Source organism: Salvelinus fontinalis, chromosome 8 (assembly GCF_029448725.1).
Source record: "Salvelinus fontinalis isolate EN_2023a chromosome 8, ASM2944872v1, whole genome shotgun sequence".
Lineage (NCBI taxonomy): Eukaryota > Metazoa > Chordata > Actinopteri > Salmoniformes > Salmonidae > Salvelinus > Salvelinus fontinalis.
The window spans coordinates 13,014,402-13,039,615 of NC_074672.1; the positions used below are offsets into that span (position 1 = coordinate 13,014,402).

At 39.4% G+C, this 25,214-nt stretch overlaps 2 protein-coding genes across 10 annotated transcripts; both read left to right on the plus strand.

Moving 5' to 3' along the window:
* Positions 1–789: 789 nt before the first annotated feature.
* LOC129860600 (carboxy-terminal domain RNA polymerase II polypeptide A small phosphatase 2-like) lies at positions 790–15,801 on the plus strand. The gene is made up of 7 exons (XM_055931157.1): positions 790–1,443; positions 6,417–6,571; positions 7,783–7,887; positions 9,538–9,594; positions 10,375–10,467; positions 11,384–11,569; positions 13,787–15,801. Exons 1-7 carry the CDS (start codon positions 1,383–1,385, stop codon positions 13,910–13,912), a joined length of 783 nt encoding a protein of 260 aa, XP_055787132.1. The 5' UTR covers positions 790–1,382; the 3' UTR covers positions 13,913–15,801.
* A 146-nt stretch (positions 15,802–15,947) lies between these two features.
* Positions 15,948–24,845, plus strand: LOC129860604 (probable Bax inhibitor 1). 9 transcript variants are annotated; one of them, XM_055931172.1, is made up of 11 exons: positions 15,948–16,227; positions 17,827–17,932; positions 20,929–21,002; positions 21,093–21,201; positions 21,334–21,454; positions 21,598–21,646; positions 21,743–21,840; positions 23,608–23,687; positions 23,829–23,929; positions 24,050–24,125; positions 24,238–24,845. In XM_055931172.1, the coding sequence occupies exons 3-11, from the start codon at positions 20,947–20,949 to the stop codon at positions 24,259–24,261; spliced, it is 714 nt and encodes a 237-aa protein (XP_055787147.1). In that variant the 5' UTR covers positions 15,948–16,227; positions 17,827–17,932; positions 20,929–20,946; the 3' UTR covers positions 24,262–24,845. The 9 variants fall into 9 exon arrangements, with proteins under 9 accessions (XP_055787147.1, XP_055787144.1, XP_055787146.1 ...); XM_055931169.1 differs by lacking the exon at positions 17,827–17,932 and having other exon boundaries at positions 15,948–16,257; XM_055931171.1 differs by lacking the exon at positions 17,827–17,932.
* The last annotated feature ends 369 nt before the right edge of the window (positions 24,846–25,214 follow it).

Sequence of the window (25,214 nt, forward strand, 5' to 3'; positions counted from 1 at the left end):
TATATTTTACGTATGCGTGGTCCCGGGAATCAAACCCAAATCCTGGTGTTGCAAGCACCATACTCTACCAGCTGATCTACAGAGGACCACACTGAGCTACAACACACACCTGTGGATGCTCAGCATCTCATAGTGTAAAAATCAACTAAAAATGCATCAAGAAACACATTCATCAATTTCAGTGGGTTGTGTAGTGCTGGTGTAATGTATTTTTTTTGTCAACAATCAAAAATAGAAACAACAGTGAAACTCACGAAGTATGTGATGGGTGCAGCACTGCAATTCACAATAAAAAATGATTGGCTACCTCTTCAATGATCTGCATATTAGGAAGTGTTGTCAGGTTGTAGTGCTGGCAAATTACAACAAATCAACAAAACAGATTATCATAGTTCTGATGCACATAAATATATTTAGCAAAAAAAGGAAACAATCATATACTGTGCATAAACTTGAATGATTCTTATGACCAGTTAGAAGTAATGTTTTTTTTTGTCATTACTGCAATTACTGAAGTACTGTGTATTTCAATGAATTAAATATTGATAATATCAATGACAATATCAAATAAAACAATTTTATTATTATTATTGTTGTTATTATTCATATTATAATTATATGTTGATCTTTTTTGCCTAATTGAATAATGCAATTGATTTCAATCATGTTCATAATCACTCGACATGTAACAAAACCAGCGCTGGAATTTTTAAGGTGTGGAGCGTGCAGAATAGCGAAGAATGCCTTTGCAACTCCCACTTTTCAAAGATCCAATCCGAAACTAGCAACGGTTTCAAGGCACCCTTGAAGTCCCGCCGAAGAAAAACAAAGCATTGGGGGAAAAAAACAAGTCTCACATTTAAAATCGAATTCTATTCATAACCATTTTTCATTTTCAGAAATATTACCGCCGATGTAATCTGTTTTATTCTCCTCCTCTCAGTAATCAATCAATTTGACGGTGTTGTTTATCTATTGTAAGGGGAACTTGAAACCGCTTCCTTGCCCCATTTCCTCGGTTGTTTTTCTTCTTTCGCCTGTATTCTCCATGTTGTTGGAGTGAAAATTGAGGACTTCGCAGAGACAGGAAGGGGCTGTTCGGGAAATATACTAGTGATAAAGTAAACCGAGAGGCGCAGCAGAGGGAATCGCAACGACGAAAACATATCCAAGCGCCCTGCCCCTCCCATGTGTGGACAACAGAAGAAGCGAGGAATAAAGAAACATTGTTGCTGATGAAATGTAGCCTCTTACAAATCCAACACAGCCACGGGTGACAGTTATCAAGGCAATCCTTTAGTAACTTGTCAACATAACCTAATGAAGGCTGCTTATCTCTGTTTGGGGAACGGATTGGATTTTGAGGGCTCTGTGCTTGTCAGATGGAAAGTTCTATCATCACTCAAGTGCAGAAAGAAGACATTCAATTGTCACCGAAAACAGGTAGGATATGCTCCCGTTTTTATTGTTTGTTCTGATTAAACATGGGTTGATTTGATATGGAGAAGGTTCGTTAAGTTATGAAATGTAAGGTTGATGTAAACATGTTTCCAGCACGTCCATTTGACAGTTCCAACGTCGCGGACATTGCGCGCGACATTCTAGAGCGCACTACTCTTGACGGTCGGCTATGCAGCCTACTATACATTTGATTAATCTTGCATACAAATAGGCTATATTAAATGTCTATATTATATTTCATGATGTTTCAAACCCACACATGCAACTGATGCTGAACATGGATTGATTTTCAGTTATTATGGAACACCTGCATAATTGGAAAGTGTTTCCCCTCTGGTTCAAACACATTTTTGACAATGCGAGAGTAAAGGCTGTTTGAAAAACTGCATTACATTTGGTATGTAATCACGAATTCAAACCTGCAAAGAATATTAAAACAGTGTTTGTTGGCTATTGTAATTACATTAGCCAAATCAATATTTCTTACCTATTTACGCACATTATTGGACTTTCAAGACAATCAAATGATTCCGTTTTGTTGATGTTAGTATTTATATGGATCAAAACAAGGTTATCTAATGCCATCTTACTAGATATTTAGGGATATGATTATAGCTAATAATAATAATTTAATAAATTGACAGACTGATCTTTTCGCGCGTAAAATGGTAAACCAAACCACCCCAGCATTTAGCCTGCCCTGTGTTTATGATTTATGCTTTATCTTATTTTCTACTTGTTGTATGGCACCGTTCCATATTACTGTCACATCTGTCTAGAGCCATACACACAGCACAGCCATGTCTTGTTTTTGTTCGCAGGCTCAGCCTGGAGACAAATACATTAAGGCAGATCAATGCGCGCCAGTGTGGTACACTATCCGAATCTCATTCGAAAAATACCACAAATATACGATACAAAGATTGACAAGTGTATGAGTTTTTTTCTTTGGCTGTTGGAAATTAAACCTAAAACGGTTGCTGATGAAAGATGACAAATATAACCGTAGAAATGCCAGGTGCCGCAGTCGGTGTTGACAGTGGTATGCACAAACACATGCCCTTCTCCCTCCTCCGCCCATTGTAAAGCGCGGTTTCAAAGATTCGTTGTTTTTATGCTTCTGGAACTTTGGTTTAAATTAAAGGGTAGGCCTGGTACTCTTCTGGCACTGAGCCCTATAGCTCTGGGGGCCCCCAACCCCCCCAACATGCAGATAGCATATAAACACGTCATAAACCATGGGAAAAAAAATCGAATTATAGGAAATTAGCTGTAAAACTGGCTAAATGTGTAGAATAGCGTGAGATTAGCTATAAAACTGCACATTTTTCTCTCGAGACCTTTGGCAATATGTGTAGAATTCCAGGAAATTCGTTTTGAAAATGCTAAATTCCCTCAGCCTCATTGCAAAATGTGTAGAATAGTAGGAGATTAGCTATAAAACTGCAAATAAAAATGTGCTCAGACTTTGCGGGCCTGTGAAACTGCGGCACGCCACTGTGTATTGCTCTTTGATTATGGTACAATACCAGATTGTGTGATAGGATAGCCCTTCTGCTCCTATGTTTGCTCAGCAGAGAAAAATATTATAGATTATTATATATATATATTTTTTCTCTTTTATTAGAATATTGTTTTCATATATTCAGGAATAGGCTTTTCTACCCTTTAAAATGGCTTTGGACCCCTATGCTCAGAGGTTCTTTCCCCCCTTTTGGCACTAGCATGTTATGTTTGTGTTGATGAAGGATATCCACAACATCAATCATTTTTACTATTACATGTACACTGATTGGCACTATGCCTATACAGGTCAGTTCTAAACAATTTCGGTAACACTTTATTTGAACGGTACCTAAAATCCTTATAAGGACTTCATAACACATTCATAACTCCATACATAACACATTCATAAGCAGTACATGAGCATTTCATAAATGCTTAGCTATGCTAACAACTACATGAATACGGCACATTTCCCCTTGTAGTTTTTTATTATGAATCTGTCCTTATGTAGGTGCCCTTCAAATATTGTTACAACAAATATTTTATTTTACAGAGAAAATGTTGAAAATGGCACTGGGCCCTAGTGCTCTGGGGGCCCCCAACCCCCCCAAACCTCCCCATGGCATATATTTTTCCTATGGCCCAAGGTCGGGAGGTCTAGTCTATATATTCTATTCTATATGTGTTGAATGATCACACCCAGGCCAGGGTCCTGTGTCCTGTATGTCTTTATATAGATAGAGTAGCATTTGAAAAAAGTCACATTGTGAACTCACAATTTAAAATCTAATATCCTTCACCTTAATGATTTTTTTTGAAACAATACAAAACATACACATACAAATGACAACATGCAGATGCACGCGAACATCCACAACATCACCCCTGCCTATCATTCCAATGGCTGCAGAAGCAGTCCCCAAAGATGAAAGGAAGAGAATGAAGGAAGATGGAAGGAGATTAAATATTAGGATCAAGGATGAAGATTATGAATCAAGCAAGCGACTCATAATAACTGATTATCTTTTGCACCTAGCACTATACAAAATATGATGAGCACGATGACAATGTTCAGATGTGTGAACAAGGCTCCTGAAGATTTGCATTGAAACAACTTTTTATTTTAAAATATATTTTTTTATGAATCTCTTCAATAGCTGTAGTCAGTGCAGGCATCAATGTTTTGTATATCAGAGCCATCCATGCATTTAATTAGCATAGAAACTCTCATACATACAGTACCAGTCAAAAGTTAGGACACCTACTCATTCAAGGGTTTTTCTTATGTTTTAAAACTATTTTCTACGTTGTAGAATAATAGTGAAGACTTCAAAACTATGAAATAACACATGGATCATGTAGTAACCAAAAAAGTGTTAAACAAATCAAAATATATATTTGAGATTCTTCAAAGTAGCCACCCTTTGCCTTGATGACAGCTTTGCACACTCTTGGCATTCTCTCAACCAGCTTCATGAGGCACCTGGAATGCATTTCAATTAACAGGTGTGCCTTGTTAAAAGTTAATTTATGGAATTTCTTTCCTTAATGTGTTTGAGCCAATCTGTTGTGTTGTGACAAGGTAGGGGTGGTATACAGATGATAGCCCTATTTGGTAAAAGACCAAGTCCATATTATGACAAGAACAGCTCAAATAAGCAAAGAGAAACGACAGTCCATCATTAGTCCATAATCACATGAAGGTCAGTCAATCCGGAAGACCCAGAGTTACCTCTGCTGCAGAGGTTAAGTTCATTAGAGTTACCAGCCTCCGAAATTGCAGCCCAAATAAATGCTTCACAGAGTTTTAGTAACAGACACATCTCAACATCAACTGTTCAGAGGAGACTGCGTGAATCAGGCCTTCATGGTCGAATTGCTGCAAAGAAACCACTACTAAAGGACACCAATAATAAGAAGAGACCTGCTTGGGCCAAGAAACAAGAGCAATGGACATTAGACCGGTGGAATTATGTCCTTTGGTCTGATGAGTCCAAATTTGAGATTTTTATTTCCAACCGCCATGTCTTTGTGAGACGCGAGGAGGTGTGGGGGTGCTTTGCTGGTGACACTGTCTGTGATTTATTTAGAATTCAAGGCACACTTAACCAGCATGGCTACCACAGCATTCTGCAGCAATACGCAATCCCATCTGGTCTGTGCTTAGTGGGACTAGCATTTGTTTTTCAACAGGACAATGACCAAACACACCTCCAGGCTGTGTAAGGGCTATTTGACCAAGAAGGAGAGTGATGGAGTGTTGCATTGATGACCTGGCCTCCACAATCACCCGACCTCAACCCAATTGAGATAGTTTGGGATGAGTTGGACCTCAGAGTGAAGGAAAAGCAGCCAACAAGTGTTTAGCATATGTGGGAACTCCTTCAAGACTGTTGGAAAAGCATTCCAGGTGACTACCTCATGAATCTGGTTGAGAGAATGCCAAGAGTGTGCAAAGCTGTCATCAAGGCAAAGGGTGGCTACTTTTGAAGAATCTAAAATCTAAAATATATTTTGATTTGTTTAACACTTTTTTGGTTACTACATGATTCCATATGTGTTGTTTCATGGTTTTGATGTCTCCACTATTATTAGAAAATAGTAAAGAATTAAGAAAAACCCCTTGAACGAGTCAGTGTTTCCAAACATTTGACTGGTACTGTATATTAACAAAGGTGCTATGCATATCTAATCCAAGCAAAAAAATAGATGCTAATTTCCCCCAGTAGTGGAACCTCTGTGAACTAGGACACATTTTTACAGTGACTGATCAAAGGGGGCTTGGAGCATTGAGGTGTGACTGGCTTCAGCTTGCTCCGCTCCAGCCAGAGGTCTTGTTCCAGAAGAGTCAGTGAAATGGTTGGAATGTTTTCTGTCTGTGTTTTCTACACCAGAAAGTACTGTCTGTGTCCCAAATGCCACCCTACTCCCTATGCACAACTTCTGACCAGTGCCACAGGGCCCTGGTCACAAGTAATGCACTCAATAGGGAATAGGCTGCCATTTGAGACACAGTCACTGCCTAGTGAAGAGTGTGGGTTTTCCCGCCCTCTCTGTGATTATATAACATGTACCAGCCCCTTCCAGCAGCAGCAACCTCATTAAACCCAGAGTGTGTGTGTGTATATGTGTGTGTATGCGTGTGTGTCCTTGCTCCCTTTCGTAAAGGGAGCAAGGAGTTCATTCTACATTATGTACAGCAACGATGTCTCTCAAAATGGGGGAAATCCTCCTTACTTCTTCATGGGAAAAGAAATGTACAACATCATACATTTCCCTCACACCATCCGTTTACTTGGTTTATAAGAACCTTCATTGCCGTGTGAGAATGAGCATAATGTGTTGGTGAATATCAATTTCATATCACCCAGTTTGAATCAAAAGCTTGGTTATGTCACAGCTAATTGTCACACACATTAAAAACATTCTTATTTTTGCCCTCATGACAGGCCAGGTGAGCAGGTCTTCTCCGAAGAAGCCTAGGAGCTGTAACCTCTTCAAAGCACTTTTCTGTTGCCTCAGAGGAGCACAGGCTGCCCCCAAACCACTGCCACCTTCCCAGGATGCATTGCTGGAGCCACAGGACAATGGGGACGTTGTCAAGGTAACATAATTTATTCCTCTTAGTATCTCGGCAGCATTGTTGTTGTAATTATCCATATCAGAAATAGTGTATGGACTGTTTGCTGTATTTCAACCAAGTTTGGGACTTTTATGTAGCCTAAAAAGTGTCATTTTGCATTTTGTTGTGTTTGTAAAGCTTGTTTGGACACTTTAAGCAGATTCTAAATGAAACTTTTTTTTCCCCACAAAGTTTCACACATTATAATTTGATATGATACTCTTGTGTGTACAGCTATGTGTTTTTTGTCAAACAACTATCAGGCTTTTTATTTTACCACGGTCAAGTGCCTCATCACGTGTTTAACTACTCTAGCGTAATTGCAGGAAAAGCATAAAATAACTACATCGGAAATGGATAGCTTTCCTCTGTTGAGCAATACCTATTGTCCCGTGAGAATGTGTGGGATTATTGCCTGTGGATGTTATAACAGCATGTTGCAATATGAAGTAGCTGCTGCACCTGTTGTGAACATCTTGAACACCACCATGACGGTTGGCGGCTACAGAGTAGTTTTAGGTCTGTTCACATAGATCTCCTACGATAAGAAAGCTGAGTGAATTGCAATCCACTAAGGCAAAACAGCGGTGCAGAGGGCCTACAAAGAGTGGATAATGTGATGTGCATGTCAGTTCATGTGGGAGACATAAGATATGTTAGAGATGTACAGTATTTAGTACACGGTGTGTCATAACCGATATGTACAGAAGCATGGAAAGGTTTTGTTGCCCACTGGCCACTTGTGAGGCTGTCAGGTGTAGATGGGCGTTAGCACCATGTAACAGGGGCTAATGAGCTTCATGTTTGTTCATATTACCTAGTGTCCTCCAGGCAGCACTGGAGCAGTGAGGAAGCAGTATCTGTTGTGAGGCTTGGGTATTGTTTGCGTCTCTGATTTGAATCTGATGTAACATGTATATATATGTACAGTATAGACCCTATAGCCTATCAAGTCCATCTGCTGTCAAAAGCCCATAGGTGTTACACTACGACACTGTTATTTTACTGTAGTTGCATTGGTTGGTGGAAATCTATAAATGTCATTTGATTTTTAAGGCTAGTAGAGTGAGGAAGTGTTGATGAAGCATAAAGCCAGCCTAATAAAACGGGCAAGATGTGTTGTTGTCCCCAATGAGTGCTCTTTACAGATACAGTAGTGACCTTGGTCTGTACTCTTGTCTCCTCCACCACAGCTCTCATCTGGACCCAGCCTGCTGCCGGAGATGACACCTCAGGACCAGGGGAAGATATGTGTAGTCATAGACCTGGATGAAACACTGGTGCATAGCTCATTCAAGGTAGCTACTGACCTTTATTTAACTCTCACTGTAACTACTGCTGTTGTCAACTCACTGTTATAGGGTTTTGTATGGGTATTTGTTTCAACAGTAGTTAAGAGGAAATATCATAAAGTCAATAATGCTTTTCTTTGTTATATGTACGCTACCGTTCAAAAGTTTGGGGTCGTTTAAAAATATCCTTGTTTTTGAAAGAAAAGCAAAAAATGTTGTCCATTAAAATAACATCATATTGATCAGAAATACAGTAAAGACATTGTTAATGTTGTAAATGACTATTGTAGCTGGAAACGGCAGATTCTTTTAATGGAATATCTACATAGGTTTACAGAGGCCCATTATCAGCAACCATCACTCCTGTGTTCCAATGGCACGTTGTGTTAGCTAATCCAAGTTGATCATTTTAAAAGGCCAATTGATCATTAGAAAACCCTTTTTCAATTATGTTAGCACAGCTGAAAACTGTTGTTCTAATTAAAGAAGCAACAAAACTGGCATTCTCTAGACTAGTTGAGTATCTAGAGCATCAGCATTTGTGGGTTCGATTACAGGCTCAAAATGGCTAGAAACAAAGAACTTTCATATGAAACTCGTCAGTCTATTCTTGTTCGGAGAAATTAAGGTTATTCCATGCGAGAAATTTCCAAGAAATTGAAGTTCTGGTACAACGCTGTGTACTACTTCCTTCACAAAACAGCGCAAACTGGCTCTAACCAGAATAGAAAGAAGAGTGTGAGGCCCCTGTGCACAACTGAGCAAGAGGACAAGTACATTAGAGTGTCTAGTTTGAGAAACAGACGCCTCACAAGTCCTCAACTGGCAGCTTCATTAAATAGTAGCTGCAAAACACCAGTCTCAACGTCAACCGTGAAGAGGCGACTCCGGGATGCTGGCCTTCTAGGCAGAGTTGCAAAGAAAAAGCCATATCTCAGACTGGCCAATACAAATAAAAGATTAAGATGGGCAAGAGAACACAGACACTGGACAGAGGAACTGTGCCTAGAAGGCCAGCATCCCGGAGTCGCCTGTTCACTGATCTTCAGTTTCTTGGCAATTTCTCTCATGGAATAGCCTTCATTTCTCAGAACAAGAATAGACTGACGAGTTTTATATGAAAGTTCTTTGTTTCTAGCCATTTTGAGCCTGTAGTCGAACCCACAAATACTGATGCTCTAGATACTCAACTAGTCTAAAGAAGGCCAGTTTTGTTGCTTCTTTAATCAGAACAACAGTTTTCAGCTGTGCTAACATAATTGCTAAAGGGTTTTCTAATGATCAATTAGCCTTTTAAAATGATCAACTTGGATTAGCTAACACAACGTGCCATTGTAACACAGGAGTGATGGTTGCTGATAAGGGGCCCCTGTAAGCCTATGTAGATATTCCATAAAAACATCAGCCGTTTCCAGCTACAATAGTCATTTACAACATTAACAATGTCTACACTGTATTTCTGATCAATTTGATGTTATTTGAATGGACAAAAAATGTGCTTTTCTTTCACAAACAAGGCCATTTCTAAGTGACTCCAAATTTTTGAACAGTCGTGTATATTATATTTATGTGGTTATTATAATCCAGGTCTTAGTGATTTTATCTTATGTAATTGCATTAAAATGTTCAACGGCTCCCTCTGTGTTCTTTCCTCAGCCTATTAGTAATGCAGACTTCATAGTGCCTGTGGAGATTGAGGGGACCACACACCAGGTAAAATATATGAACTAAATGCAGTATGTGTGCGCTTGTCGAGTCGGGTAGCTTGGCGTTCATGTACTGTATGTTGATGTGTTCAGAGTTCAGTGTTTGCTGAGCTTAAAATAGGATGGGTTTTAGGACAGATGAGGTTTGTTATGGGCGCTATGAGCCCTCTAGTGGACAGATGTGAGGTTGAATGGGAAAGGAAGTGTAAGCGTAAAAATAAAAGGAAGTAATTTCAGCATAGTTAGTTCACCTTTCATAAATAAGTAATGCTATAATTTTAGAGCACACTTTTAGAGAAAATGTGGAACAGAATTTACTCATCAATGCACTGCACCGGGGATAATAATTCAACACTGTGTTGTGTCCTTTGCATGCAGAACTTCATGCAAAAAATGCATATGCACAACTGCGCATGTGAGTACTGTCGTTTGGTTTGCGATTCTTCACCATGGGCCTCTGCCTGGTTCAAGTAATCCAGGATAGGCTGGTTAACACATGCACGGCCTGTTCTTGATTACTTGTTTCAGGAACTGTCCACCAGCAACTGGAATGGACACAATGACAACAACAATTTCATGTAATGTGGAACAAATATAAGTATGACTACAGGGGAAGAGTGAATATTATAATAATAATATAATACTCCATTACTATGTAATTCCAAAGCAATTAGTAAAGTAATATGAATGTTGTTACTGTAGTAATGATAGAGTTATTACATAGCTAGGTATAAGGGCAACATAATGCAAAGTGTTACAAAACATTAATTCCAGGTGTTTGTTTCAGGTATACGTGCTGAAGAGGCCGTATGTGGATGAGTTCCTACAGCGAATGGGAGAGCTGTTTGAGTGTATTCTGTTTACTGCCAGTCTTGCCAAGGTAAGCTGAAAAATAATAGTAAAACATTGTTGTTATGACATTTCTCTATTCTTCTTCTTGAGAAGATTACTCTTCATTTTGAATACTAGTTTAGGAATTCTTAAATGTTTTTCTTCTCCCAACCCTCTGTAGCCTTTTCCCCATGTTTTAGATGACATTTGAAGTGCCAAAACCTGCTTTGTGAATTTGCATATAAGGAGCTAGCATACATTTTCAATGTAACGTGTAGTTACAGTTGTGGTCAACTATATTGGCACCCTTGCACAATTATATATATATTTTTTAAATAAGTTGGAAAAAAAAAAAAAATTGGTGTTCACACTTCAAAGTAAAAACAAAATGGCCCGGACTTAAATATAAAAAATGTATTTGGTCGGAGGCAAGTTATTCTCATTTATTGTGTTATTTATCTCACCTGTGGGAAGTTACAATTTTTTTTTTTTTTTAAACTTTTATTTAACTAGGCAAGTCAGTTAAGAACAAATTCTTATTTACAATGACGGCCTACCCCGGCCAAACTCTTACCCAGATGACACTGGGCCAATTGTGCACCGCCCTATGGGACTCCCAATCACGGCCGGTTGTGATACAGCCTGGAATCGAATCACGGTCTGTAGTGACGACTCTGCACTGAGATGCAGTGCCTTAGACCGCTGCGCCACTTGGGAGCCCAAAAGTTAAGGGTGCATACAGGGTAAAAATAGCCATTCAACCAGTTTTGAAAAAAAAAAATGGAACATTCAGCCCCATTTTAAAGTGCAAGGGTGCCAGAATATTTGACAGCAACTGTACATTATTAGTAGCTTGGGTCAACCTTGGTGACACCTTACCCCCTACTCTCCATTCCCCGCTTCTGGTCTTGCCCTTTCCTGCATTCCCTGACCCCCCTCTCCCCCTTTTCCCTACCCTCCCCTAGTATGCAGACCCAGTGACTGACCTGTTGGATCAGTGCGGGGTGTTCCGGGCGCGGCTGTTCCGGGAGTCCTGTGTGTTCCATCAGGGTTTCTATGTCAAAGACCTCAGCCTACTGGGCAGAGAGCTCCATAAGACCCTCATCTTGGACAACTCTCCTGCTTCATACATCTTCCACCCTGAGAATGCTGTGAGTTTGGGTTTCATTCAACTTCTTTAAACTCAACTGTGACCTCTTTCAGGATTCAAACTGATAATTAACATGATATTATTTCACATTTTACTGCATTCTATTCTATTCACTTTTTAAAGGTTTAACCTTATATTACACTTAAAATAACTGTCCAGTGTTCCCAGATTTCCATGTAATATGACCTATAATTAATTACAATATGAGTGAAATAGTTTTTCTTAAAAATAATTGTAATAAAGTATGTTAAAAAGCAGCTTCTCTGTGGAATGGTGTGGGCCTACCTCAACAACAGATTGGTGTGGGCGTATACCCGTCATAAAAAAATATTCAGGCTAGTAGGATGACATCATCCTCTATGAGGAAATAGCAAGCATTTTTTAAAAACGGTCTGTTTTGAGATGTTAGTGTTTTCACTTCCATTTATGCTTTGGCCACATACAGAGCATTCGAAAAGAATTCAGACCCCTTCCCTTTTCCACATTTTGTTACGTTACAGCCTTATTCTCAAAAGGATTACATACATTTTTTAGCTCATCAATCTACACACAATACCCATAATGACAAAGCAAAAACAGGTTTTAGAAATGTTTGCAAATTTATTTTAAAAAAAAACACAAAAAAAACAGAAATGCCTTATTTACATAAGTATTCAGAACCTTTGCTATGAGACTTGAAATTGAGCTCAGGTACATCCTGTTTCCATTTATTGTCCTTGAGATGTTTCTACAACTTGATTGGAATGCACCGGTGGTAAATTCAATTGATTGGACATGATTTGAAAAGGCACACACCTGTCTATAAAAGGTCCCACAGTTGTCAGAGCAAAAACCAAGCCATGAGATCTAAGGAATTTTCCGTAGAGCTTCGAGACAGGATTGTGTCGAGGCACAGATCTGGGGAAGGGTACCAAAACATTTCTGCAGCATTGGAGGTCCCCAAAAACACAGTGACCTCCGTCATTCTTAAGTGGAAAAAGTTTGGAACCACGAAGACTCTTCCTAGGGCTGGCCGCCCGGCCAAACTAGGCAATCGAGGGGAGAAGAACCTGATGGTCGCTCTGACAGAGCTTCAGAAGTCCTCTGTGGAGATGGGAGAACCTTCCAAAAGGACAACCATCTCTGCAGCACTCTACCAATCAGGCTTTTATGGTAGAGTGGCCAGATGGAAGCCACTCCTCAGTAAAAGGCACATGACAGCCCACATAGAGTTTGCCAAAAGGCACCTAAAGACTCTCAGACCATGAGAAACAAGTTTGTCTGGTCTGATGAAACCAAGACTGAACTCTTTGGCCTGAATGCCAAGCTCCATGTCTGGAGGAAACCTGGCACCATCCCTATAGTGAAGCATGGTGGTGGCAGCATCATGCTGTGGGGATGTTTTTCAATGCCAGGGACTGGGAGACTAGTCAGATTCGAGGTAAAGATGAATTGTGCAAAGTACAGAAATATCCTTGATGAAACCCTGCTCTAAAGCGCTCAGGCTGAGGCGAAGGTTAACCTTCCAACAGGACAACGACCCTAAGCACACAGCCAAGACAACACAGGAGTGGCTTCAGGACAAGTCTCTGAATATCCTTGAGTGGCCCAGCCAGAGCCCGGACTTGAACGAGATTGAACATCTCTGAAGAGACCTGACAATAGCTGTGCAGCGACACTCCCCATCCAACCTGACAGAGCTTGAGAGGATCTACAGAGAAGAATGGGAGAAACTCCCCAAATACAGGTGTGCCAAGCTTGTAGGGTCATACCCAAGAAGACTTGAGGCTGTAATCACTGCCAAAGGTGAGGCTGTAAAAGCACCTTGAATAAGGTGCTTCAACAAAGTACTGAGTAAAGTGTCTGAATTGAATTTAGCGCATCTTTTTTTTTTTATACATTTGCAAAAATAAACAGGTTTTGCTTTGTCATTATGGGGTATTGTGTGTAGATTAATGAGGGGGAAAAAAACGATTTAATCAATTTTTGAATAAGGCTGTAACGTAACAAAATGTGGAGAAAGTCAAGGGGTCGGAATACTTTCCGAATGCGCTGTATGAGTATAGGATGAGTCAACAACATTATTATTTTGTTTTGAGTTAACAGAATATGAACTTAAGATTTAGCACAGATATGTACATTTTGATATATACAACAAGAATATACAGTTTGTTAATGTCCTAACACTGCAAACAAAGCATTAGTAAATGAGTGAATGGTTTCTCTGTTGCTCCCTCAGGTTCCTGTGGTGTCCTGGTTTGATGATGTGGAGGATTCTGAGCTGCTCCACCTGCTGCCGGTGTTTGAAGACCTGAGTCAGGCTGAAGACGTCTACGTCAGACTGGGGGAGCTAAGAGTGCCATGATGGAGGCGGGAGAGGACCCTGCTCTCACTGCCAGACTAGCCAGCACCTGGCCCAGAACATACGCACCACCATAGAAATAGAAAAATTACTTTCTATTCATATAACATTGTATTTGTATGCTCAACAGCCAGAGACACATGCAGTGTATTTGGTTCAGACGAGCACTTCATGACATTCTAAGGCCTTTTCTCTGAGACTCTGAGCATCTGTCTGTCTGTCAATCACTGTCTGACAACTCTGAGCCAAAATACCGTAGAGTACTGCAATCACTCCAAATGAATATAAATAAAGTGGTTATTTTCTGCCAGACCAGAGGCCTGAATGGCCTGATCTAACTCAGGACACTTGTATCATTGTGCCTTTTTTTTTCTCTTAACAAACACAAAAACCAAGCAGCTTAAACTGCTTTAATGATTTTTTTTCTTCCAATCTCACTATGCAATCCTCTTCTGTAATCATGGTGGACTACAGTGGTACTTGTTATACGGGTGGGTCACAATCATATCCAGAATGCCAACGGAATGTATTCTTTACATTTTCCTGGATATATGACCAGTCAGCATATGCTCATGTACTATACTTTTAACGGGTGTTTAAGTATGTAAATATTTGTATTATTTACTGTAAAATGGCCAACAAAGCAAAATGCCTCTCCAAAAAGTACTGAATACATTGTAAGTAAATAATTTTGAAGAGCTTAAAATATTAGCAACATTATATATATTTTTATGATTAAAATACAATGGTGGTATAAAGTTTTATAAAGCTCTTTGAGTTTATCATTTGGGACGAACTTCTTTAATCTGGTCACTTGAATGCCAACACAAAGGATGGCATGGTTGTAGGCTGCTCAGCAGAAGTACAGTCTTAACACATTTATTTTTCTGTTTTTCTTGTAATACTAAATGACAGAAGGTGCACTATTTGTGCACTAAGACTGCTAAAAGAAGTGACAACTGCATTTCTAATTCAGTCAGAGATATATGCACCCTTATGCCATGCTGAATGTGGTCAAATACTGTATTAACAAATCTATATGTAATTTTGGTACTCCTAATGCTTAATTATTTTATTTTTTACAGTTTGTGTTCATTTGTGTCATTATTTGCCCACTGCAAATGAGGTTATCAAAACAACAATATTCAAAACCTCTGCCAAATTATAATTTGTGGCTAGTATTTTTGGATTGTGTAAAGTTAATCACATATTTTCCTCCAAACTGTGCCTTTCAAACATTGCTCCTCGAATCATCGTAGATGATACCAACGACATTGTGTTATCAAAAAACAATAACCAAATTCAAGGGGCAGATGTTTGTTATACCATTACTGTAGTATATTGCCATTCCACAAACAATGATGGAAACCAGGATTATTTTATGTGGGTACAATCAAGTTGTTTTTATAATGTTTTTGTTTTTTTATTGTGTACATTGATCATTTAAGACATTTGAATTAATGTTTACCAATCCTAATGAATAACCAAAGATATCTGGTTGTTGATATTGTGTAGATTTAGTTGTTCTCATTGACATTGTTATAATCAAACAAAATAAAGCTACATGTAAATTGTAAATCATGAACACACATTTAGGCCTATACATTGTTGTTTAGTGTAAGATGGGTCACACTTCCAAAAGGGCGCCAGGTAGTCTAGCGGCGAGGAGCGTTGGGTTAGTAACCGAAAGGTTGCTGGTTTGAATCACTGAGCCGACTAGGTGAAAAATCTGTCGATGTGCCCTTGAGCAAGGCACTTAACCCGGAATTGCTCCTGTAAATCACTCTGGATAAAAACAAATGTTAGGCCTACAGGATAGCTTTTGGCAAGAAGTAAGTGTATATTGGACGCAAACTGGGCAAAAATTGCCAAAATAAAGTTGGATTATGTTTCCTTGTCTATTTGTGTTTTTTGTAGAGATTGTGAAATGTTTTGTATTACAAATTTAAAACATATGTCCATCCCATTGGATTTGAGGCATATAATATACAGAAATGTACATTATTTTTTGCTACGAAATAAGCAAAGGCTTTGGGTGACAGCGAGAGAAAACAAGCATATACGCTTGCTATTGCTATAGCTCTGGACGCCGAGGGAGAGAGAGAGAGAGAGCGGACAGCTTCAAGGCTGGTGTCGAGATGATTGTGGGCCGCAAGCAATGTTGGGATGAGTGGAATATTGAGACGGACACAGAAAGGTCGATTTCTTAGGAAGAATGGAAGGGGGAAGAAGATGAAGAAGAGGTCGGAGTTGAATTTGAGGAAGATGGCGTCAAAAATGGAGATGGAGTGTTGAAGAAGATTGGTGTCAAGTGCAAAGTGAGCCGTGCGCCAGACCGAGTTCTGGAGGTGAAATGGAAGTGAATGAGTGCGAGTTAAGTGAAGTGGAGGGTGTGATGAAGAGCTCGGAGCCCGAGTATGATAAAGAAGTATCGGGTCCAGTAGGAAGGACATTTTTTGAGATAGTGGATCCTTGCCTTTTGGCGGATCCATTTGTGGTGGGAAATGAGTTGGGTGCAGTTGAATCAGCGAAGGCAACCTGTAGTAGACTTGTGATATTTGTTTGTGTTTCTTCTGACCAGAGGGAGTGGGCTCTCCGTGTCACGCAACTTGGGTCAATATCTGTTATCTCGCTTTGATTTTAGGAACATGGCACCATTGCAATTAGTGCTTTCTGGGGTAGCGTTAAGTGTGGAGGTGGAGCAATTGAAGTCGAAGATTTCTGGTGTTTGTGACGCCCGCCGTATTTGGTGCGACGCAGTTCCGGTGGTGAAACAGGAGTCACTGTCAGTCCTTTTGAGTTTTGAGTCTTTACTCGACAAAGTCATCTTAGGTTATCAGTTATCCTGTTAGGGCTTTTGTGTTAAATCCACGGCGCTGTTTCAGGTGCACCGTTTATGATCGTCACAGCAGTATGTAGGAGGACATTTTCAAGATGTGGGAAGTACATGGGACAGAGGATTGTGTAGTTTCGGTGGATAAAGTTGTGTGTCAACTGTAGGGTTGAGGAAGTGTCTGCCCGTTGCGAGAGAGACAGGTGCAGGTGTCGTATGCTGAGGCAGTGAAGAAAGTAGAGGAGGATGGTTCAAGGGTGAGGGGTCCCGAGAGGATGCCTGTGATTAGTGCATCTGTGCCAGCACATAGGGATAGGTCAACGAGTGATAATGCATCAGTAAGGTTGGCTTCTTAGCGTTCATAGCTATGGTTATCAACTGTACCGCATAAATTGAATGTAAATCAGAGAAAATAGATGTTGTGGTGCAGAGAAGTAATTGGGTATACGATATTTGACTTCAGAAGTGTTACAGGGTGTGTTGTGGTGTCCTGTCCTCCCAGGCCTGTGGCATGGTCAAAGTAGTGGAATGGGGTAGTGTTTAAAAAAAAAAAAATGTAATTAATTTTTTTACCTTTATTTAACCAGGTAGGCAAGTTGAGAACACGTTCTCATTTACAATTGCGACCTGGCCAAGATAAAGCAAAGCAGTTCGACACATACAACAACACATAGTTACACATGGAGTAAAACAAACATACAGTCAATAATACAGTGAAAAATAAGTCTATATACAATGTGAGCAACGATAAGGGAGGTGAAGGCAGGGAGGTGAAGGCAAACAAAATATATATATAAATAAAAATATTTTTAAAAAGGCCATGGTGGCGAAGTAAATACAATATAGCAAGTAAAAAACACTGGAATGGTTGGTTTGCAGTGGAAGAAAGTGCAAAGTAGAGATAGAAATAATGTGGTGCAAAGGAGCAAAATAAATAAATAAATACAGTAGGTAAAGAGGTAGTTGTTTGGGCTAAATTATAGATGGGCTATGTACAGGTGCAGTAATCTGTGAGCTGCTCTGACAGCTGCTGCTTAAAGCTAGTGAGGGAGATAAGTGTTTCCAGTTTCAGAGATTTTTGTAGTTCGTTCCAGTCATTGGCAGCAGAGAACTGGAAGGAGAGGCGGCCAAAGGAAGAATTGGTTTTGGGGGTGACCAGAGAGATATACCTGCTGGAGCGCGTGCTACAGGTAGGTGCTGCTATGGTGACCAGCGAGCTGAGATAAGGGGGGACTTTACCTAGCAGGGTCTTGTAGATGACCTGGAGCCAGTGGGTTTGGCGACGAGTATGAAGCGAAGGCCAGCCAACGAGAGTGTACAGGTCGCAGTGGTGGGTAGTTTATGGGGCTTTGGTGACAAAACGGATGGCACTGTGACAGACTGCATCCAATTTATTGAGTAGGGTTTTGGAGGCTATTTTGTAAATGACATCACCGAAGTCAAGGATTGGTAGGATGGTCAGTTTTACAAGGGTTTTTAAAATGAGTGTAGCGTTACTATTAGGAACCATGAGCTTGGCAATCGGGACAAATAACAACGACGGACTAGCGACGTTTTCGTCTTTTGTATGATGATGATGATGATTATTATTTTAGTTTTTTTATTCGGTTCATTACCCGTACAGTTGGTGGCGGCGTGCACTATTGAATAATTGTTGCTACGTGATGATGTCGCTACGTTGAGACGCTCAAATCGATTGACAAGTAGCTACAATTAGTGAACAAGGAAGAAAATTAAAAGTAGAGATAAATAAAATACAAGAAATAAAGCTAGCTAGGTATGTATTTTCTTCGTTATAACGTTTTCATTATGTATTTGAGTGTAAGTTCTAGCTAGCTAGTTAACATTAAATTAACGACGTAGCTGGACAATTCCATGGTAACGTTAACGGACTCAGATTTTTCACTTAAAAAATTACAAACAAAAACCATTGATTTCAAAGTTTAACAAACCATACAACTCTATGCACAAAGACTACTTTTAACAATTTCCTCCGAACATTTTACAAAAACACATTTACAGGAATAACTGTACAGATACAAAGTTTGTTTACATAATTAAACTGACGGGGATTGGCAACATAATTACGGTAAATTTAGCATCTGCACAGTTTTTTTCCTGTAAATGTTTTTATTATTATTTATTCGGGGCTGCTAACTTTTGAAGAAAGCTTGTGTTGAGATTTGCTATATGAATTTAATTCCCCATGGCACAACCCCTAGATGGGGAGAATGGGGGTTCTCCCCCAGGAAAATTATATTGTTTTAAAGCTAATTTCGTGCAATTATATTTATTTTGACATGATTTAGGCCTATGACCAGGATGGCTAATAAAAACCACAGGTCAGGTGTATTCAGGATGCTTTGAACATTTGACAACTTTGTTACTTTGAGATTTTTGGGGGATGAAATTGAAAGTATAATTTAATTTTAAAAAATTGAAGTGGTTTGACACTATTCAGACAGTAATAACATTTGATGGAGAGACTGGCAAATGGGAGAAACAGTGGGAAGCTTGGAAGCAGGGATTGATTCCTGTTGTGGAAAGTTGTATGGGGCACATGCTGGGGGAGTGTTACCACTACCCAAAGGCTCTGCTCAGGAAATACTCATGTTAATACTTGATTGCAGTGGGTAACCAAATCATATATTGCAGTTTCCTTCTCCATATATTGTTTTCAAGGTAAGGACACAAACATTTTGTAATTTGGGTAAACCCTGCATGCACTTCAGGAGGGTTGGCTACTCTTGATCTATGTTTCCCAAGTGCTGAGTGTTTGAAAATGTTCTTGTGCTAACAATTAATTTCTCAATCACCCAACCTTCAAGCATAATCTAATGAATATTCAGGTAGTTTATGCAAACTAGTTGAAGATCCTTGCCATCATCTTACTCTACATAGACAAAATATGATGTGTTTATGAGTTGTGAATCCCCCTACCATCTCTGCCTAGCACGTGCACAAATACTAAAATGTCCCAAAATCATATTTTAGGCCTGGAGCATTCAGTATTTGTATGACTTATTAAAAATGTCCATGAAGGGCTGCACAAATACATAGCCTGATATAATTAATTTTTAAAGACAAGTAGGCATATCAGATTTCAAATATGTGATTACACTGGAAAAATAATGAAGAAGTGGAATAATAAAACAAGTGTGGGGAATAACAGTAGTGTTTTGCTGACCCTATATTTTAGCCCATTGTTAAGCAGGATAATTGTTCCACTGATCAGACTAAATAAAGTAAATAGATATTAAAAACTCATGAAAACAAGATTACATAAATCTGCCCTGAACACCTAATCAAATTATTTTTCTATTTATTTTTTCCCCTCTAGAATCAAATTTACACTTTTGGGTTCACAATCTGTTTGACTAAATTATTTTCATAGTTCAGGTCACCCTACCAAACTTCCCTGCTAAAACATACTGTAGGTCTGTCTGCTGCCTTTTTGTTGTCACAGCCCGGATTAATGCATGTGTGGATTAAATCGATTTTTAGTACATGCTGTCAAAAGGCTGCATTCTGCAATATGGACGGGAGTAACAGCAACCTAATTGTGTTGTCAACATAAAATAGCGCTACTGTGCTGCTCTATTTACAGTTTTATAAAGTCACCCGATACCGTTCTCTCTCTCTCCATTCAGCGCCACTCTACTAATGTTGAGGGACGTTTCTTTAAAACGCGCACCCAATCCCCTTGATCCCTTACATAACTAGACCAATCATATGCTTCATTGTGCAACGGTTAACAGTGCTGTGGTAAAACAGGACAATGATAGAGGTTCCGCTCACGATGTTAAATTGCAGGCGCAGATGCTAAGATTTCAAAACGATTTGGAGCACAGTTGAAACGTATTCAATGGACTAATTAAGAAAATAAATGCAGTACTTTTCAATGCGTTTGATATGAGGTGTGATGTGGGAGAGTTGGCTGCTCTGTTTACTGTTTAAATTGTTCAAAGTAGTCATTGTGCATATGGTTTGGTAAACTTTTTTAAATCAATTGTTTTTGTTTGGCATACATTTGAAAGTGAAGAAATCGAAGTTTCAGTGTAATTCCGTTACTATGGAATTGCCCGGCTACAGCACAGATGGCTATAGTCAAGAATCGTTGGTAACGTTAGCTACATCAATCTTTGTCATTTCCACCATCAAAACAATAACTTTGACTTGTTTTTAGATCTGTCAAGATCTCAATATGAATATATTTGACCACAGCATAAAATTTCATGCTCTCTTCAAGTTCTCCCAAATGTAAGCAGACCTAAATCAAGTTTCCAATGCAAATAATAATGCTCTGTTTATAAGTTACTGACATGGTTAACTCAATGTTGTTTTTCCCAGTTCCCACTCTACCCAGTTACACCTGAAGAATGTCTACTCCAGCTTGGCAGTGTGCATGTTCGTGGCTGCAGCAGGCTCCTATGTCCATGTTGTCACACGGCTCTTTCAGGTAAACAGTAAGCAAACTACCCCATAATAATAGACAAACATTGGCTAACAGATAGTAACTAACAGATAGATGTTAGTCAATGGTGAAGCGATATCTAATCAAAATACTACTGGCTTTATCATATTACTTTAGGGTGGTTTGCTGTCACTTCTGTGTTCCCTGGGCATGATGGTTTGGTTGTCCATGATGCCACACAACTCAGAGACAGAGAATAATAGACTGGCTATCCTTGCAGGGTTTGCTTTCTTCACAGGTAAACTCAGAGCTCTAGACAGCAATCTTTGACTATTCTTGACTGTAATATCTCAGTATCATTAGAACAAAAACTCAATATTGATGAAGAACACTATGGCCAATATGCCTAGTCAGTCAAATTTACTTTTTCTTTCTCACCAGGTGTTGGTCTTGGACCGGCAATGGACTTTGTCATTACCATTAACCCAAGGTGCTATTGAATGTTGTTGGAAATCATTTCTTAAGCCTGTTTGTTTTTCAATTGAAGAGTCAAGAGAACGTGTCTTTGCCTATCTGGTCTCTCTAGCGTCATTGTGACAGCCTTCCTAGGAACCTCCATCATCTTCATTTGCTTCACTCTCAGTGCTCTGTACGCCAAGCGTAGGAGCTACCTCTACATGGGAGGTACAAAGATGTTCTACACTATTCAATAGCCTAGTTAACTCACTTAACTTAAACCCTTTTGCTCTTCAGGAGCATAAGTCATTCACCTATTTCACAGAATTCATGTTAATTTAGTCAAGATATATACAGTTCATTCGGAAAGTATTCAGACACCTTTTTCCACATTTTGTTACGTTAGTCTTATTCTAAAATTGATAGAATTTTTTCCTCATTAATCTACACACAATACCCCATAATGGCAAAAGAAAACAGGTTTTTAGAAATGTTGAAAAAAAAAATGAAAAAAAACAGAAATACCTTATTTACATAACTATTCAGACCTTTTGCTATGAGACTCGAAATTGAGCTCTGAGTCATCCTATTTTCATCATCATTGATGTTTCTACAACTTGATTGGAGTCCACCTGTGGTAAATTCAAATGATTGGACATGATTTGGAAAGGCGCACACACACCTGTCTATATAAGGTCCAGTTGACAGTGCATGTCAGAGCAAAAAACCAAGCCATGAGGTCGAAGGAATTTTCCGTAGAGCTCCGAGACAGGATAATGTCAAGGCACAGATCTGGGGAAGGGTACCAAAAAATGTCTGCAGCATTGAAGGTCCCCAAGAACACAGTAGCCTCCATCATTCTTAAATGGAAGAAGATTGGAACCACCAAGACTCTTCCTAGAGCTGGCCGCCCAGCCAAACTGAGCAATTGGGGGAGAAGGGCCTTGGTCAGGGAGGTGATCAAGAACCTGACGGTCACTCTGACAGAGCTTCAGAGTTTCTCTGTGGAGATGGGAGAACCTTCCAGAAGGACAACCATCTCTGCAGCACTCCAGCAATCAGGCCTTTATGGTAGAGTGGCCAGACGGAAGCCACTCCTCAGTGAAAGGCACATGACAGCCCACTTGGAGTTTGCCAAAAGGCACCTAAAGGACTCTCAGACCATGATAAACAAGATTCTCTGGTCTGATGAAACCAAGATTGAACTCTTTGGCCCGAAAGCTCAGTGTCACGTCTGAAGGAAACCTGGCACCATCCTTATGGTATAAGTATGGTGGTGGCAGCATCATGCTGTGGGGATGTTTTTCAGCGGCATGGACTGGGAGACTAGTCAGGATTGAGGTAAAGATGGACAGAGCAAAGTGCAGAGAGGTCCTTGATGAAAACTTGCTCCAGAGCACTCAGGACGTCAGACTGGGGGCCAAGGTTTCAACAGGACAACGACCCTAAGCACACAGCCAAGATAAGGCAGGAATGGTTTCGGGACAAGCATCTGAATGTGCTTGAGTGGCCCAGCCAGAGCCCAGACTTGAACCTGATCGAAAATCTCTGGAGAGACCTGAAAATAGCTATGCTGTGAGGCTCCCCATCCAACGTGACAGAGCTCGAGGAGAAATGGGATAAACTCCCCAAATACAGGTGTCCTAAGCTTGTAGTATCATACCTAAGAAGACTTGAGGCTGTAATTGGTGCCAAAGGTGCTTCAACAAAGTATTGAGTAAAGGGTCTTAATACTTATGTAAATGTGATATTTCAGTTTTTTTAAATAAATTTGCTAAAATGTTTAAACCTGTTTTTGTTTTGTCATTATGGGGTATTTTGTGTTGATTGATGAGGGGGAAAAAACAATTTAATACATTTTAGAATAAGGCTGTAACAAAATGTGTAAAAATTCAAGGGGTCTGAATACTTTCAGAATGCACTATATATACATTGTATATAAAAAAAATTACCATGTGATTTACTACTTTGATGTGTTCTTTGTTGTCGTCTCAGGGACTCTGATGTCTGGATTGTCCATCTTGTTCCTTGTGTCTGTGTTGAACATGTTCTTTGGAACAGCAATACTCTTCAAGGTAGCCTAAATATTTATAGATCTATCTATCTCGGGACTTTGATGTGAAGTGATTCCACTCATACATTGGAAGTGTGTAGTATAATTGTGAGGTCTCAGCAAGGTGACCCAGGTGTAACATGGCTCTTCTCTTCACTAACAGGCTCACATGTACATGGGGCTGGTCATTATGTGTGGCTTTGTTCTGTTCGACACTCAGCTCATCATTGAGAAAGCCGAGAACGGAGACAAGGACTACGTCTGGTGAGTCAACATTTCACCAAATAAGCAGTCGTAAAGCTTTTTACTTACTGATGTAGTAGAATGGAAAAATAATATATCAAGTAATTGCAATGAAGTAATTGTTTTTCTGTCTTTTGAAAGGCATTGCGTGGACCTGTTCCTCGACTTTGTGACCATTTTCAGAAAACTCATGATTCTTCTTGCCATGAATGAGAAGGTAATTTTTGTATTTATTTTTTACAGACAAAATATGTATCATATAATTAACTTTTTCCTCATATAAGCACATTTCACAATATGCAAATTGTGATAATATTTTATATTTTCAGGACAAGAAGAAAGAAAAGAAGTAAATGGAAGAAATCCAATTGAAGTTTCAAATAAAAAATGATCTGTGACAAGGAACAGAACCAGCAACAAAGCCTCTGTCTGCAATGCTGTTGGTCCTTTTACTATTTGTCGTTCTTTGTTAACTAATGGTATATTGTTTTTTTTTTGTGCTTTGTTTTGAGCTTGCAAAAGGAGGTTAAAGGCTGTATTTTAAGCTACTGCTGCAGTGATGATGCTTGTCCTGTAGACGGAGTAGTTGTTCTATGAAGGCCTACATTCGCAGAGCTGTCTGAACAGTAGGTTTTTTTGCCATTAAAAAAACAAATACAAGCTTTTTCAGCAGGCTGTTATGAGCTTTTGGAGATTAATCATTGTTTTATTTAAGTCGTAATATTTTGGTTCGTTGTCAGTGCTATTCCCACAATCTTTTTTGTTTTGTTTAGTTTCTAGAAAGTATGTGACTGACATCATGACCTGTGATAGTCTTGAGCACCACTCTCCTTGCGCTTTTTCTATTATTGTCTACTGCTCCACTTATGTATGTTACCTTGAAGAGTAACCTTATAAACAATCTCTTGGTACCGTTTTGGTAATTCAGATGACCTTTCATGAAGATTTAGTGCACTTTATGGTCAGACTGGTGAGCTTTTGTGGCACAAAAAGGACTGGTCAAGGCTGTAGAATAGATGGACCAACTGCCGATGCATTCTCTCGCAAGACTTTTGCCAATTTGTATTTTCTTTCATGTTTTGATCATCTGTATTCTGTGAAAAACACCTTTTATAAGTGCCATAATGATAATCTAATTTGATACATTTAAAAATGCTTAACTAAATGCCTTTTTTTCATTGCAGGGCATGCAAACATGCTGATACACATTTCAATTGCAAGTTATATGGTGTAATTTTCTTGTATTTATTTGTGCTTCAGTGAGAACACAAGAAATAATCATAAAAACATTTTTTAAAGTATGTTG

Bases quoted from the DNA above. Each gene is read 5' to 3' on its own strand.
- LOC129860600 (XM_055931157.1), top strand. From the start codon at position 1,383: ATGGAAAGTTCTATCATCACTCAAGTGCAGAAAGAAGACATTCAATTG. The intron at 7,888-9,537 runs GTAGCTACTGAC...TTCTTTCCTCAG, and splicing joins TGGTGCATAGCTCATTCAAG to CCTATTAGTAATGCAGACTT. The intron at 10,468-11,383 runs GTAAGCTGAAAA...ACCCTCCCCTAG, and splicing joins TTACTGCCAGTCTTGCCAAG to TATGCAGACCCAGTGACTGA.
- LOC129860604 (XM_055931169.1), top strand. From the start codon at position 20,947: ATGAATATATTTGACCACAGCATAAAATTTCATGCTCTCTTCAAGTTC. The intron at 21,003-21,092 runs GTAAGCAGACCT...TGTTTTTCCCAG, and splicing joins CTCTTCAAGTTCTCCCAAAT to TTCCCACTCTACCCAGTTAC. The intron at 21,455-21,597 runs GTAAACTCAGAG...CTTTCTCACCAG, and splicing joins AGGGTTTGCTTTCTTCACAG to GTGTTGGTCTTGGACCGGCA.